Source organism: Marmota monax, unplaced genomic scaffold (assembly GCF_021218885.2).
Source record: "Marmota monax isolate L192 unplaced genomic scaffold, Marmota_monax_Labrador192_F-V1.1 WCK01_AAM20220418_F8-fsc00035, whole genome shotgun sequence".
Taxonomy (NCBI): Eukaryota; Metazoa; Chordata; class Mammalia; order Rodentia; family Sciuridae; genus Marmota; species Marmota monax.
In genome coordinates, this window is record NW_026691961.1 from 6707383 (window position 1) to 6724681 (window position 17299).

The 17299-nt window shown below is 48.3% G+C and overlaps 1 protein-coding gene across 3 annotated transcripts in view; it reads right to left on the minus strand.

The window, feature by feature from the left end:
- Shisa9 (shisa family member 9) overlaps positions 1-15912 on the minus strand; it is a 242913-nt gene extending 227001 nt beyond the window's left edge. The window contains exons 1-2 of one of the 3 annotated variants that reach the window (XM_046440592.2): positions 14921-15911; positions 2808-2935 (exon numbers count right to left, since the gene is read on the minus strand). In XM_046440592.2, the coding sequence (XP_046296548.1) occupies positions 2808-2935; positions 14921-15606 (814 nt within the window). In that variant the 5' untranslated portion in view covers positions 15607-15911. Of the gene's footprint in view, positions 1-2807; positions 2936-8920; positions 9699-14920 lie in introns of those variants that run through there. The other 2 variants (XM_046440587.2, XM_058578340.1) reach the window with 2 other exon arrangements.
- Positions 15913-17299: the final 1387 nt, after the last annotated feature.

The window sequence follows — 17299 nt, forward strand, 5'->3', positions numbered from 1 at the left end:
CCTTCTCCACCTGTCACCCCTCCCCACACCCAGGTGTACACCGGATGTTAGATCTCTTAGCATTTGGTGCAAAACTAAAGGAGAAATCGGAAATGGACTAAGCATTCATATTAAGAAGACGAGGAGAGAGAAAGAGAATGAGATGATTATTCTCTTAAAGCAGTGCTGAGCGGGCCATTCAATAGAGATGAAAATGACATTTAAGCTCAGTCAGATTCATCAGCTTGGATGTTTAGTCAAGAACAACCTAAAAATGGTATCATGTACTCTGCTCAGTATACGGTGAGCAGATGCTTCTTTCTTTCCATGTTTTGGTAAATCTTGAAGTTCCTATAATGACCAGAAAGGGATTTTCTATTTAGTAGTTCATCCTAACTCAGGTATGAGTGACTGGTCGGATTTTCAAACTATCAGATTGGATTCCTTCCCTGTTTCTTCTCTATCCATCAAAATGGTCTCTGGTGATTAGCTAACTTTTTAAACCCCTAACAACTAATTAATATAAATTATCTAGTCCTATCTTCTCAAGGAACTTCTCCCCCACCCATCATTCCTTCTTCTAAACATACCGTTTTTTTTTTTTTTCGGTGCCTATGATACATACATAGCTCCTGTAAGTCAATAAAAAGATAAGCCATTACAAAGTAATCTGTTAGTACTGTTAACTACACAATTGATGTGTCATATAAATTAAACTTACTAATGAAATCTGGGAAAGGCTACATGCTTTTTATTTTTCTTATACAGATATTCCCAAGAATGTTAGGAAAAAAAGATTGGTTCAATCTGTCAAGATTCAATGAAATTAACCTCTGTGGCATTTCTTATAAAAACACAACATGTGTGACATTACTCCTGGAATTCTTCCCTGGAGTTTATCAGGAATGCTCTAGTGTAGTTCTACCCAGTGGACTATTACAAGGGACTTTCTCCTCTGGATAAGATCGCCATATTCTTGAGGCACAAATACAGATCAAAAGCAAGAATCATAAATAAACCAAAGTAGCTGGTCATAAGAGATGTCTGAATTACTCAGTACCTAGACATCCATCTCTGAGCAGTAATGTATTTTCAGTACAACTTAAAACAAAAGTCCCTTATTTAAGTAACATTCTTGCTGTTTTCTTCCCTTTTGCCTGATAGAATGATGAGGCTCAGGTGACTTCAATGAGTTTGTCATTCCATTTCTGTACAAAATTCCAAACCATCTCAGAGACGGAAACTTCAAATGAAAACCTGTCTACAGTCACTTTCTATAGGAAGGGACTCAGCTGCATGTCAGTTTCTCTGCTCCATGATCACGTGCACTCGTTTTGGGGACCCACACACACCTAGGTTCAAGGAACTTCTCACTGTCATCTGGAAGACAATGTGTTCAATCAGACGCAGCAGTTGCCATGTCAGAGTGGGGGCCATTTAGCCTATCTTTTGGGGCTGTGGGATTTGGTCATAATATTTCCAATGGCTGATGTATTTTTCTCTAAAAAGTTGGCTACTCCTAATAGTATTTCATAATCCAGTTCATAAATAAATAATGTAAAGTTCTTTAATATAATGAAACCTAAAACATTCCATTTGGTAGTCCATTTTTCAACCCATGTAAATACTGACTTTGCTAAAACACTGTAACCATTTCCAAAACCACAAAAAAAAAAGTCACCATGCAGAACATGCATCACCAATGTCAAATCCCACAGACTTCTTCCTCTACCCATTGAGCATAAAAATGTGCAACCAAACAGCCCAGCACCATGATTCAGCACCTAAAACACCCATGTACCTCCTAGCGGCCTTCCAGCCAGGCTGCAAAAGCATGTAGCTCCAAAACCGTTCTGCCCCAGGAGCCTCAAGCCACAGCTGAGGACATCCTTGGAACTGCCTGGCTTTTGTTATTTCAGACCAAGCCCTCCACATTTCATTCACGTGAGGGTTACTTGAAAACACAATTGCTGGGAATAACCACGGCAGTGTGCTATTGTCAAGAACTAACCCATCTTAGTTTTCTCCATTCCCGTTTTCTGTGTTTCGGTTCCACAGTGTATGCTGGACATACAGACCTTTGAAAGGACAGAAAATCTTCAGGAGCATTCCAAGATCCCCATGTATGATTTATTTGCTGAAGAATACCTCTGGAAACACAATAGCAAATGGAACTTTTTTTTTTCTTTCCTGGCAGAACAGTGGAAATTTGCTACTGCTGAATCACATGTGTGTCCCACACCAACATGACCACAACCCAACACCTGCCCAGGACCCACCCCCCAAGGAGTGTTTTGTGGATTATTTTTATAAAGCTCTAGCTTCATTTTTAGAAAAGATACAATTCTTCTGAACTAGTATTTGTTAATTAAAAACAGCATGAAATCTAAAAGTAACAACTGGTTTACCTCAGGAGGTGGACAAGTGTTGAATGAACTCCCAGCCAGCAGATGACCCAGGCAAGACAGAGCAGCAAAATAACCATTGGCAAACAGGTTAACGACCCAAGATGAGCCCACCAATAACCCTCCAGTTAACCAAGGCCCAGCCATGACTAACTAACCCAGAGGACATCTATTAAGAGATCCACCAAGATGAACCAACCAAGTTGTCCACTAGTCGACGCAAGATCGACCGTATGAAACCAACCAAGTGGACCATATTTGACAGAGAAAGCAACCTAGATCACTCAGGCTCATCCAGAAGAGAGAAAAGAAAGCTTCTGATTTGCTACAAGGGGAAGCTCCTGACAAACCCAAATGCACACCACAGACTCTGGCAACCTGATCGCAGCCGGGGTTGGAAATGGCCCGTGCAGCCATACTTACGGAGATTATTGATGGGGGCCCTGGTGTCTGTGTTCTCGTAGTGTTGGACATGCACCACAATGTTAAGGTCTCTCTCCATGTGGTCAGGGTTGCAGTGGCCCTGTGGCCTCATGACATCCGCAAGGGCCCTGGAAGAAGAGAGAATGGAAATCTGTTCATTCAAAATACAATGACCACCTCCTGCCCAGCGCTGTCCTCGTGAACAAAACAGACATGGCTCCACTTAGGGGTGGGGCAGAGGAAAACAGCCACAGCTAAATCTCTGCAGTCAGAGATCATTTAGAGACACCCCCAGACTCACTCCAACAGCCATGGAATAACAGTGTCGTCTACCCACGGAGCTGTGGAGAGGACTGACTGATGGACACATGTTGTGTGTCTCCACCCCATGACTCAGATCTGTCTATACCTAACACAGATGCCAGCACTTCAGTGTAGCAGTGGCCCAATATTAGTGACCACAGCTAGCATCTATGGAGCACTTGCTACAAGGCAGTCACTATGCTAAGCACATTGCAGGCCTAACTAAACAAAACAGCCCAAAACAGTCCTCGTGAGGATCATTATTCCTTTGTAAAGGAACCGCAAAGGCTCAGAGAGGTGAAACAACCTGCTCAAGGTCACACAGCCAGTAAGCTGTGGTGTAGGAATGAGAACCACTCTTTTCTCCCTTCCTTCCTTCCTTCCTTCCTTCCTTCCTTCCTTCCTTTCTTTCTTTTCTTTTCTTTTCTTTAGAGAGGATGAGAACACAATTCAACCCACATCAAGGACCTTCACGGTCAGATGTACGCTCAGGAGAGAAGCTCTGGGATTGCACATAGGACAGAGCAGAGACGACCATCAAACAGATATCACACCCTGAAGTCAGACTGACCAATACATTTTTCCTCTTTATCTACCTTCCATTACGTGTTTATTGTGACATGCAAATATCCTCAACAGACATGGAATAAAGTAGGCATTATTATTTGTGTGCTTATCTTTCCCACAAACCTCATTCTGGTTCTCCCTCTGTCCGCGCAAGATGAGAGTTAGCCGCATTGCTCGTGTGAGTTTCTTTCATCCCTTGCAGGCTCTGCACGGTGCTCCATCATCTGCAACCCCCCAGGCTCACTTACCTGCAGGGACAATTGTCTCCATATGCCGTAACTACTGTGGCGGAGGAACCCACCAATCAGAATGGATGCCAGCTATAAATATCCAGTTGTTCCATTACAAACCAGTAGGCTGCCGGTTCTGTCTAGCATTTCCATGACTACGGCCATCTAGGTGGTCACCAACACTCCAGTCCCAGTGAACAACTCCTTGACAGACACCTTCACACAAGTCTCCTCTTGAAGCGGCAATGGTTTTTCCAGGGCACATACCCACAAGTGCCATAGTTTAGGGTATACCCAGATGTTGCTAACTAACCAGCACCCTCTCAGTCCACAGAAAGGGAGATGGAGGGGGAAGATGAACTGTTCAGGAGAGGCCCCCACAGACCACCAATGCACTTGGAAGACCCACTTATCTCCCGAAACCGACCCCACTACAGCGGTGATTCTCAAATAGTGGTTTGCCAACCAGGAGCATCAATATCACCTTGGAACTTGATAGAACTTTTGGGATCCATCCAACCTTACAGGGTCAGAATCTAGGGTCGGGCTGATGCAGGGTGTCTGCACGGAACCCCCAGGTTGCTCATGCACACTCCAGTTCTCCAGCTTGAGACTGCAGAGAGGCCTCAGGCTTGAGGGAACGTTTGATTGTGGTGCAGGGATACCACGGGGGCGAAAACCACACTAGCTAGGGAGAAGTCTCAAGCATGAGAGAGACCTAGGTCAGCACCACAAGAGTCCTATGGCAGCTAGAGGAAAGGGCTGAGTCCATCGAGAGATGGGAGAATAACCACAGCTCTCATTCATTTGTTCATTCAACAAATGTTTATTGTCTGCTCTGAGCCATGCACAATACAAGCCCTGGGGATACAGCAGCACACAGGTGACCGCAGTCTCTGCCTTGCTGGAGCTTACATTCTATGGAAGAGAATAAAAATAAACATGTTAAATAAATAAACAAGGGTGGAAAAGAAATGAAGAGCACAGGGTGGGGAGAGACTGGTACATAGCAGCATTGCTCACAATAGCCAAAATGTGGAAACGATCCAAATGTCCATCAGCTGGTGACCGCAATATGAAATGAAATAGTATTTAGCCATCAAAATGAAGGAAGCCCTGACACCAGCCACGACATGAATGACACTGGAACACATTACGCCCAGTGAAAGAAGCCAGACACAAAATTCCACAGGTCATATGATTCCATTGATAGCAATGTCCAGAAGAGGCAATTCCACAAAGAGAGAAGGCGGAGTTGTAGTTGCCAGTGGCTAAAGGTGGTGAGAGGGAATGGGGAGTGGCTGCGGAGTGACAATGGGGATATTTTTTTGAGGAGGGAGGGGAGGGATGAAACATTACTAGAATTAGTGGATTGGAAGCCAATAGTGATGGTGGTTGTACAATGTCATGAATATGACACCGATCACTGAACTTCATGCCTTTTTAAAAATTCTAAATAGAAAGAGAGAGAGGTGGTGTGATCAGGAAAAAAACTTGGTGAAGACGTGGCCTTGGAGAGAGAAGGAACTGGTCATGTGGTGCTTCAGTTTGGATCTGGAGTGTCCCTGTGTTCAAGGCTTGGTCCCCAGCTTGAAGCTCTTGGGAGGAGGTAGAAACTTTAAGAGGTGAGGCCCAGTGGGAGGTCTTCAGGTCACTGGGGATGTGGCCTTCAAAGGGGACCATGAGACTTGGTACCTTCCTCTTTCTCTCTTTTTGCTTCTCTGGCCATGAAGTAAGCAGCTTTGCTGTACCGCATGCTTCTGCCCAGATGTGCTGCCTCACCACAGTCTCAAATGCAAAAAATGATCAATCAATCATGGAGAGGAACTTCCAAAACCATGAGCTAAAATAAACCTTTTCTCTTTATAAGTTGATTATCTTGGGTGTTTGTTACAGGAACAGAAAGCTGACTAACAAAGTGGAGATGGTGGAAAGAGCATTTCAGACAGAGCAAACAGAAAGTGCAAGGCCCCTGAGGCAGGAAAGAGGTAGATTTTGAAGCGTACTCAAGAAGGCCAATAAAACTGAAATAGGGCAATATAAGAGGGGAGTATTACAAGGTGTGGATTATCATAATCCATTTTACAGAGGGGAAAACTGCCCAACTTAACCCAGATGACAATCAATGGAGGGGATGAGTGGAAATGCAATCCTGAATGTCTTTGAAATCAAAGTCCAGGCTCCTTCCTACCTCTGTGCAATAAGCAAGGTCTGAAACTCAAAGGGGTTGCAGGGGAGGGAGGTTTTGAGACACAGGACAGAGGCCTCCCCATCCTAACTTGCCTTTCTTACTTCTAAACGGGTTCTTCATCCTGAGCTTCAAGGGATCGCTGAAGTCCTCTGTAATCGAATGGAAAATTCGTTTGTGCATTGTTCTTGAGCAAGAGCCATACCTTTCATCAGATTCCCCAATGGGTCTCCCCAAACATCCAAAGCAGTCAACTTTCAAGAGGATAGGGAAGCGAGAAATCAGGATGGCTACCAGGAACTTGGTCAGAACTGCCATCTGCAGATCCCCTGAACCTCTTTTAAGTGTTGAAAACTGTCAAATTGTAGCTTCAAAGCCCAAGGACACTTCTCCCCAGGGCCGCCATTCCCAGAACAGGCAGTGGAGACAAGAATCCCTAGAGACCTCCACTTCCTGGTCAAGGAGTGTCTAGAGCAGGGTTCACTCATTCCCGCTCTGCATAAAATGAAGCGGCGAGGGCAAAGGAAAGGTCAGAACAGTTATGTATGGCCTTGAGTCATTACAGATGAGAGATCAATCCAGCTGCATGTACCAATGCCATGCCTGCATTGCGAACTCTCACATCAGATGGCGGGAATGGAGGGTGAGGGCCAGCGGCACCCTCACAGGTCTAGGAACCCCAAAGGGACACACAGATTAAATTCTCTACTTTTGACTCTGCCAACCATTCAAAGCAGACACATACCTTTAAAAATAGCCCCCTTAACAAAAACACAGGCTGAAGACACTGTAGGCAATGCTGACACACATTCAGTTGACCCTCCTCTTCAGCAGTTTCCCACAAGGTTAAAACAGCCGTGATCTGTGCAGACCCTAACAAAGTCAGCCAAAAAGAACCAAAATGGGGAATATCCAAAGGGTGGATTTGTTTACTACTGAGGAATGTCGCCCTCCACATGCATTTCACTTTGAGATTTTAGCTAAGGATAGTGGGAAGTCATTGCCACTAGCAACAGATTTTGAAGTCATGTTTATTTCACGTTTAGCTCAGTTTAAAAATTTCTTCTTAGGTATGCTTTATTACATACTTCATAATTGCCCACAGGTGTATGAGTATATTTATTAGTAAAGCACATGTGTGTATGGTCGGAGTGCATACTAAAAACATTTTTGTGAATAAAAATGTGTTAAAATGTTTTCACAAATTAGGCAGTGGAAAGAACCAATGGTGGGTCAGAAATCAAACCAATGCCTAAGGATTTGGCGTTTGCTTGTGGCACAGAGTTTAGGTGCTTCTTAGACTTTAATGAACATTTCGATTATCTGGGGATCTTATTAAAATGCAGATTCTGGTTCAATAATCTGAGGTGGGCCTGACATTCCACTCTAGCTACCAGGTGTGAAGAAGTTGCTGGCACAAGAGCCTAAGACTTCCATAATAGTTCATGTGATGTGTCAGTTCCACTGACCATGCTGTGCCCAGATATTTAATCAAATAGTATTCTGGGTGTTTCTGGGAGAGTGTTCTTGGAGGAGATTAACATTCAATTGGTTAACTGAGTGAAGAAGACTGCCCACCCTAATGTGGGTAGCCCTTAGTAAATCACTTGAGGGGCTGCATGGAGCATAAGGCTGGCTCTTCCCTAAACAGGAGAGGCTCTCCTGCCTGACAGGGGGACACTGCTCTTTCTGGTTCTACAGCAGCCTGCCTGCGGCCTTCACACTTGAACTGAGACATTACACTGCAGATTTTGGACTTGCTGACTCCTTGTAATAAATCTCTTGATATATTGGTTCTGTTTCACTGGAGAATCCTGCCTTAGACGGGATTGGAGAAGCCACACTTTGATCCTTTGATATCCCTTGACCCAGTTGAGAACAATTATGCTGACATGTTACCATTTTTAAAGTTGAAAATGATTGAATATTGGCAATTTTATAAGGTCCAACTCGGTATTGACTTACTTGTACATTTCCTTGTATGGGATCTGTCTCTCGATATTGAATCATTGGCTCTACAAGGATGGGGATGGCACCTGCAGCACCCACTTTTCTCATAGCATCCAGCACAGTGCTGGGCATAAGGTAGGTGTTCAGCAAACACGGATCGCATGTGTGAATGAATGAATGAGGAGGTACTGTTTTATGCCATGCAAACCAGGATTTTGGAATCCAGAACTCTCTCAATTGTAAGGCCCTCCGCTTACAATTGAGGAGTGGAGGAGACAATGATGGTCCCTGCATTCCTAATCTTGAGGGGGACAATGGAAGGAAATATAATAAACTGGTCAACCAATAAATTAGTAATTTAATTTTAGACCCTAATGCAAAATAAAGTGAGCAGGACTGAATGAAGGACCAGATTGTGGGGGAGGGGGAGGGAAAGATACTAAGCCTGGGTGGTCAGGGGCAGCTTCCTGGAGAAGGACAGGCAGTCATTTAAGTCTGATAGAAGAGAACTGAAATCAATGCAAGGCCTCCAGAGTGGGAATGAGCTTGGCCTGTCTGAGGCACCAAAAGAAAAATGTCAGGTCACTTTTACTTCCAACGACAGTGTGCAAATATAAGACCCTGATATTTCCAAACAGAGCGCCAAGTCCCAGCATATTGCCTTAAAGCCTTCCAGGGGTCCCAATGCTCCAACGGTATTCTGACTTACACACATGGATAGGATTCTTACACACATCCTATCCATGTGTGTAAGTCAGCACTGCCTTTTGGGCAAGAAGCATCACTTATTTTGTGAGAAAACAAGAGCTTGCTTCCCAGCTTAGTGGGTATCCAGGTGCAGATATTGGTCAAAGCTCCTTCAAACTGTGTACTCAAGATGTGTGCATTTTACTGTGTAAATTATACCTTAATAAAGTTGATATTTAAAATGTAGGGACTCAGTCCCCAAGGAGAAGCCTACATATCATGTAGGAAAAATAATTGAGGGTTTTTCCATGGCCAACAGTGTATGCCTGCACACATGGGCTTCTGTAGCTTGGGGAGCTGATCAAAGCCAAAGCCATGGGATATTTGAAAAATGGGGAGGTGGGAGAGGTGGGAGAGAAGAGAAAAGGCAAGGGAAAGAGAGGCAATTTGTCATTGGATGCCATTTCTTTGCAAGGGATTCTGGCTCTTCTGAAGTATGTTTGAAAAACACACAAGACACGGTGCTTTGAAATTTGCCATTTGGATTTTGGATTCTGTTTGAAGGTGGGCAAAATGATGACATGTGTTCCCTACTGGCTTCAAGTGGGGAGAGCTTCAAACACAGGTTTCTGCCCTCAAGGTCGTTTCTCACTAAGGCCTCCACCGAGAGGTCTGACCCTGCCAGGGGCAGATGCAGAAAACATTCCTAGACCTGATCTTACAGGGGCTCCTGGCACCAACCCTGCCTGCATACACTGCTGTCTGCATGCCATGCAAGCACTCTGATCTGCAAAGCCTGGAGGGCCTGCAGGTTTGCATTTAAAGGTAGCACAGACTAGTCGTCACAGACCTGTGCCCTGCCTCCGGCTGCCTGGATTTGAAGTCCGACTCCTCCACTCACCAGGAGCTTGCTCATCCTCTTGGAAAGCAATCTCTGCTTCTGTAAATGGCACACTGTCACCAAGCCTACCTCATGGGGGAGGGGTGTGAAATTAAATGGGAATTTACACATAAGCTTATGGCAAAATTGCAGATCTGGCGAGGGTTCTTCGACATCACATAGACAACACTTTGCAATGTATTTAATCTAGTCACACATAAACCTTCCTTCCTGTTCTGAACCTGCCGGCCCCTCCTGCTCAGATCAAAATGCAGGTCCAAAAAGGTGAGATTCGCTGTGGGATATTCATATGGGTACAAAGCAAAGTTTGCTCAGATTCACTCCACATTCTTCCCTGTCCTCGACCCTCTCTCTTCCCTTCAGTCCCCTTTATCTACTCCACTGATCCATTTTCATGGGATCCACCCTCCTTTTTCTTTTTCTTTTGTCTCCTTTTTAAAATTTTTATTTATTTTTCCCTAGCTTCCACATAGGAGAGAAAACATTCAATCCTTGAGTTTCTGAGTGTGGTTTATTTCACGTAGCATGATGTTCTCCAGTTCCATCATAATTGTGTCAAAACAAACCCCAATATTATGCATATCTATAATGAACGGATAAAAAACAAATTCCAAAGCATGCAAGTCCAGAAAGGTTAGACTTGGCCAGTGTCACAGAGCAAGGGCTGGACACCAAGATCCAGATTCCGATGTCACTCTGTTCAGTAGACAAGAGGGACAAAATCCCAATAATAAAATGACGAGAAAGGGTAGTGAATGATTTCTGAGCAGGGGCCATGTGTGGTAGTCTGTGGGGGTCACTTTCCAAACGTAGTCTTCAGTGAGTTCTCAACCCACAGAGGGGAACTTGAGTCTCAGAAGTGAAGCAACCTTCCCAAGGTCACCTGACTATTGAGTGATGAACTGGGATTGAACCTCGGGCAGTTGGGCTGGAGCCCAGGCTGCTCAGACCAGTCTGAATGACTGTCCCAGGTCTGCAGGTGACATAACTGGTGGGGGGGGGGAGACTCAGATGAACACAAGAGACTCTTAAAGGGGGCAGTCATCACCCAGCTGCAACCAATAGTTGCTGTGTAAAAATGCCTGACCTACTGAATTCTCAAATTGGGAATTTGGGTTTCTGTGTGAAATCTCCCAGTTTTGAAACACTGGCCACTGATCGGAAGTTGGCTTTCAAACACCATGCATATTGAAGACTAAAGAGATTTCACAGGCAAATACAATGCACCCTGACTTGAAAAACCAAGCTCCTTAAGACATTTTTGGTATCACTGGATTGAGTGATTGGGTATTTGATGATAGTGCTGAATTCTGGTTCTCTTCTTGGGTATGATAATGGGATTGTGACATATGGGAGAATATTCTCATTAAGAGATCCAAAAGTACTGAGGGACTAGGTGTCATGTCTGCAATGTATTTTCAAATGTTTCAGACAAAAAAAAATAAAGAAATACAAGGAAAGAGAGAGGGAGGGAAAGATGGGAGGAAATGAGGAGAGAGAGACAGAGAAAGGAAGGAGAGGCAGGTGATATATGGACAGCAATAAAGCAAACATAAAAAAAAAACTAATAATTGTTCAATTGAGATCAGTGGCTCTCCACTGGGGGCAATTTTGCTCCTACATGACACATGGTGATATCTGGAGATTTTTTTTTTTAATTGTAACTAGGGTATGGGGAATGTGCTACTGGCATCCAGTGGGGTACAGGTCAAGGATGCTTAGGACACTCCCCTACAACAAATCCCTCAATGTCAATAGTGCTGAGGTTGAGAACCCTAATCTAAAGGAAGGATATCCTGGAGTTCATTTTATTATTCTTTCAAGATGTTCATTTAAATTTTTTTCATAATAAAAAATATGGAAAACTTTAAAATAAAAATAAGTAGAAATACCTTACAGACTAAACAAAATGAATCTCCACAGTTGACTACCATTTGCAGTCACTTCTTCCAGTAAATAATTTTTGCGTGTAAATAGTTCAGCCACTGCTGCTAAATGATCATTTGCACCGTTACTTATAAGATCACATTCACTCCCTGCCCCCTTCCTGAATGGCTGTCTTTCTCCTTGTCTCAGCCCTAATCAATCCAGGAGGAAGCAAGCCATATGCCAGGGACTCTAAGCCTGCACCCTGACCTGCTGGAAGACTTAGCAGGAGAATACAAGTTTGCTGGTCACCCAGGGGCAAAGTTTGCAATGAGGGCACAGCCACATGCTCCATGTCCTTGAAGAGAAGGTGCGTTCAGGCAAGATGATAACATACCTCATCTCAGTGTTCCTGGCAGCTCCAGACAAAAATTAAAAGGCTGTGGCTGGCAGGTTAATTTTACCTGGAAGCTGCCTCATTTCATAGCAGCCTCTCTGCTGCCAGACTTGGTGTGCTGGCCCCCACAGGAGGATTCCTTAGCACCATCAGGCAAAAGTTAATGAGCCAACTGCCATACTCCAAATGATTAACTGAATAAGCAGCACATCAGGCTCTTGGAGGGTACCTGGGGCAGCCCAAGTAGCACAGAAAGATTATATACATGGAGAAAACAAACAATGGAATACAAATAAGAGAATCACATTGGCCCCTCTCCTGTCCTGGATTAATTTATCCATCTCCCAACTCTGTAAAATATTTCCAATCCCAAAAGTAGTGTTTCCCCCAATGTGGACCACTGATCTCAGAGCCATTCAGGGGAGGTAGTTAAAAGCAGATTTCTGGGGCCTGCTCCAAACCTATTGATTCAGGCTTTCTGGGGATGGAACTTGTGAGTCTGCTACATGGGAAGCCACTCCACATTCTGTGGTTGGATCTGAAAACATCTGCCCTAGACACAAGTTGAAATCAAGAGACTAGAGATTGCACAATTTTCTAATTATGACTTTGGGCAGCCTACCTTACCTGCGCCATGATTTGCTCATATGTAAATGGTAATTATAAGAGCACCTGTCTCCTAGGGTAGCTGTGAGAACTAATTGAGAGAGCTTTTACACACACATACACACACACACACACACCCTGGTACAATGCCTGGCACCCAGCACCGGGCTCAGCAGATGTTAATTCCTTTTCCTTAGCAGTGATTGTGTGAGCCTTAGAATCACCTGGAGAGCTTTTCAAAAGTACTGACACCCTAAATTCTGATTTAAAGAGTCAAAAGTGGAGCTCCTGGCAACAGGATTTTTTTTTTTTTTTTGGTAAGCATTACAAGGTGATCTCAAACAGCAGCAGGGTTGAAAATCATACCTTAGAAGCTGCCAGTAAAAATCAACAATTCTCTCTTTTCAGGAGTATGCATTTCCACTCCACTCTAGAGGTCCCAGGATTTATAGAGGGAGAGCCTTTGTAGAGATGCTGCTACCCCGGGACTGAGTACCCATAGACACTGCCTCCAACTGGAACTTTCTGGGTACCTGCGGAAGAATGTGCCTGCAACCAGCTTAACTGGAGTCATGTCCCCTCACAGAGCTGCCAGGAGACAATGACAGAAATTTGGATCCCTGCTGGACCCCAGGTATTGGTGGAGAGCTCTTCCATCAGGACACTAAAGGGGGCTTGAAGTGAGCACCAGTTTCTCCCACAGGTCCACAAAGGTTAGCTTCTCTCCCCACCTTCCCACCTCCAGCCCCTCTAGCTCCCAAGGATGGCTTCTTGAAGGAAATCGGTTGCCAGGAAAGGGCTTGGTGGAGATTTAAGGAGTTAGCCTGAATCCACAAAGCAGCCTACCTGTGTCTGTGTAATCCTTCCCTACAAGGCGGACACCCGCTGCCGCAGTCCTGCGTCTGCCTGCCCTCCTCACCTTAACACAGACCACGAGAATCGATAGGGACTGGCTTGACTGTGGGGAATTAAAATGACCCAGGGCACCTTGGAGTTGCAGGAGGTGGGCGGGGCCAGCGCATTACTCCCTTAGTGGGTCAGGGTTCTCCAATCCCTGGAGCTTGCTTCAGAGACCACCCACACCTCCCGCAGACCCGAACCCACCAGAACTTCTCATCTCTTCCCCCCAAAAAATCCCTCCCCTCTGGGGGAAAAATATTCATCGGATACTCTGCGTATAAATAGAAAATAATTACTAGTGAGGTGGCGATGTTCCTTCGCCTATTTTTGGTGGGTCTCTTTGTTCAGATTTTTTAGGCATGCACATGGAGCGCGTGCACACACGCGCACACACGGGCCCCCGGAGGAGGTGGGGGCTGAGGGGTGGGCACAGAGACTTCATTGCCCCGACTTGGAAAAGGACAGTTTTAAGGCTTATGCCCCAGTCATCCAGCTGTTCGCCTATCCCTCCTAGCTCCTGTTTACCAGCCCGGACCTCACACTAACCCCTTGCCTCATCCTTGGCCTGGGGCTGCGTGCTCAGGGCTGCATCCTCCGCCTCCGAAGTTACTGAGTTGTGAGAATCAATTTAAACACTTAAAAAAAAAAAAAAAAAAAAAGCAAAAGGCAAATAGCTCCATTAATCCCCAAATGCCTTCTCCCATCTGCTGCGACTTGCCAGTGCTGGGACTTGCATAATGAATAAGGCAAACGGGAAAGTTGACGAATCAGGGTACTTGGCTGGTGAAGGCGCGCGTGGAGGGGGCTCGGGCCCCTGGTGTCCGCGCCAGCCAGAGCAAGGGGCACAGACGCGCAGTGATGGCCGCTGCCTGGGGGTGGGGGGGGCGGGTGGGGTGGCGGCGGGAGAAAGGGACTAAAGGGATAAAGAGGTAGGGGGAGATGTGGTCCCAATTTCAGAGACCTAGAAGATCTGGGAAAGCAAGCCGGCCGCTTCAGCAAGGCTTTTGTTCTCACCCTCCGCTCACTCTCCCCCTCCTTCGCCTCATTTTCGCTAGTCGTACGAGTTGCAGGCTGCACTCACTCCTTCCCTCCCTCCTTCTCACACACACACGCACGCGGGCTCACACACGCCCCCCTTCCCTTTCGGGCTCATCTGCCTCTGTTTACCTAGAGGTTAGCATCTGGAATCGGAGGGATGCCACAGATCCCTTTCACAAAAACCCAAGACTTCGGGGATAAGGGCTCCCACGCCGAACGCCTCAAGTTCACCTGCATCAATTGGCAGGAGGTGGCAGCGAAAGGGCGAGTGATAGAGAGACCCCCTCCATGCACGCGCTCACCCCCACCTGTGCTGAGCCCAGCGCCCCTTCTCCGTGCTCTAAGCCAAAGTTGGCTTCCGGTGACATCCCCTAGCAGAGAGGCTGGGTGTGTGGGGGGGTGCCATTGCCTGGAGGAGCTGGGGAAGGGACAGAATGGAAAGTGAAGCCTGGAGGGGAGGGCGAAAGGGAGGCAGCCCACCTGGACATGTGCTCCCTTTGGGGCCGGTGCGCTTTCTCCAGCCCCAGCTTGGTGAAGATGCCCACGAGCACCATGACAGCCACCACCCCGCAGATGATGTAGACGATCAGGTTGGTCTTGTCCTTGGTGGGGTCGTGCAGGGGGTCGTCCTTGCGCGCCGGGGGCTTGCCAGTGTTGAGCCACAGCGGCGTGTCGTAGTTGGTGCAGGTGCTTTGGTTCAGTCGCCGCTTCTTAAACGTGCAGCAGAACCGGAAGCCACAAGTCCCGCAGCAGAAGATGAAGTCGCCCGAGCTGCAGTTGAACGGCGGGTCCCACTGGCCCATGACATCGAAGTAACCCCGACAGAAGTCCGGCGTGGGCGCCCGAGTCGGGGGTGCGTCCGAGACCCCAGCGCCCTCGCCGGCCTCTCCGGAGGCAGCCCCGGAGCGGTTGCCCCCCGTGAGCACCAGCATGCCTCCCAGTTGCGCCAGCTGCCCGTGCCCGGCTCGCTCCTGCGCCCGGCACACGCGGGCGCACAGCTCGGTGAGGAAACAGCCGAGGAGCAGCCGGAGGACTCGGCGCATCGTGTCTCCCAGCCCGGGCTCGACCGCTCGGCCGCTGCTGGAGCCGCTGCAGCTGCCTCTCGAGGAGCGGCCGAAGCTGCCGAGGCTGCTGCCGGGGACTGCGAGCCGCCGAGGGCCGCACATGCAGGGAGCGGCGCGGGGCACCCGGTGGTCGGCAGCCACTGCGCTCGGCTCAGCCTGCGTTCGCCTCCAGCGCGCTGTGCGCCGTGGGGCCGGCCGGGGAGGAGCGCGCCGGGCCGGGCGGGGGGAGGATGAGCGGGGGCAAGCGCGGGGTGCAGGTCCGACCGGCCACAGGGGGAGGCGGGGGCGGAGAGCAGGGGAGAGTGGGTCTGTCCGCACCTCCCCTCCGCTTGCGGCTCGGGACTCGCCGCCCCGCGTCTGTTGGCTGGATCCTCTCACCTCTCCAGCTCGCCAAGTGCGCTGGAGAGAGCGAAGCGACACTTGTGGAATGAAGGGAGGGCAGGAGGGAAGGGGGAGGGGGAGGAGGGCGGGCAGAGGAGGCGCGGGTTGGGGGTGGGGGGGCGGGCGCGAGCTCGAGAGGGGCGGGGGCGCAGGGAGAGGTGACTGGGGCGGGCGGGAGCGAGTTGGGGGGCGTGCAGAGCTGAACCAGGCGGGCGAGCTGGGAGGAGCGAGCTCTGCAGCCGCCGAGACTGGAAGAACAGCTCGGATTTCCCGGCAGGTGGAGGACCGTGGCGGGACCTCCCGCGCCTTCTTGGAGGCGAGGCTCAGACCTGTCCAGGGTACAGAGGCGATCCTGCCGGTGGCTTTTTCAGGGGTTCATGCGCAGGATCTGCGGCTGGAATATGCCCACCAGAAAAGGGGTGACTCGGGGAGAATGAGGACAGACTAGATGGCTTTCACTCCAAAACAGACTAGGCGCAGTCTGCTCAGGATCGCCCTTCCCAGGCGTATGGAATTGCCTTGCCCTTCCTGGGGTTATGCCCTCCACCCGGCGCGCGACTAGGATGGCTGAAGTCCCTGGGCAGAGGCGAGGACCAAGGCTGGGCTGGGAAGGTGGGGTGGCAAGCTCCTACATGGGCCCCCCCTCCGGGGTTGGGGTAAGCACTCCTCGGGAGAGGGGCTTGGGATGAACTCGTCAAAGAAGCACAGCGGATAGAGAGACGCAGCGGACAAGGCCGAGGCAACGGCGTGAACTGGAAGGCCTTTCTTTGGAACTCTCCCAACCCCTCAGACCTCGCGCTTTCGGTCCCTCTTCGCCCCCGCCGCGTTCTCTGAGCTCCACAGGAGGGCACACAGCGGCGCCGCCTCTGCGCTCCCAGATCTGGCGCAGCGCAAGGCCTGGGGACTCAAGCCTCAGCCACCCTGCCGTTCCTGCAGCTTCCCGAATCGTTTGTCCCCTGTCCCCACCAAGCCCGCTGGGCTTCCTCACCCGGGGGCTGCGGAGTTCGGCCTGGCTTGGCTTCCAGTCTCTCTTCTCCGCGTTCCCAAATCTGCCCTCTCTCTCCAAGCGGATTCCAGCCATCCGTCGGCCCTCTCCCATTTCTCCCACTTCTTCCTCTCTGCTTGAATTTGACTTCAGTAGCCCCCAAAACAGGATGTGTACCAAAGCTGCTACACCAAATTTAGATCTCCACACGCCCCGGCGTTTTGTTTTTTAATTGCATTAACTAAGTATACACTTTGCAGTCTGCTAGACTATTTGTAGGGAAATGTTTCCATCACCCTCCCCATTTGGCTGCAGCCAAGGGTTTCTCAGGGCATTTTCAAAGGAACAAGAAGTTGGGCCACATGTGAAATGGTATGTTAAGGTCCCCTTAACTGAAAGCGTGGTAAGATTTATTGGTGCTCCATTGTA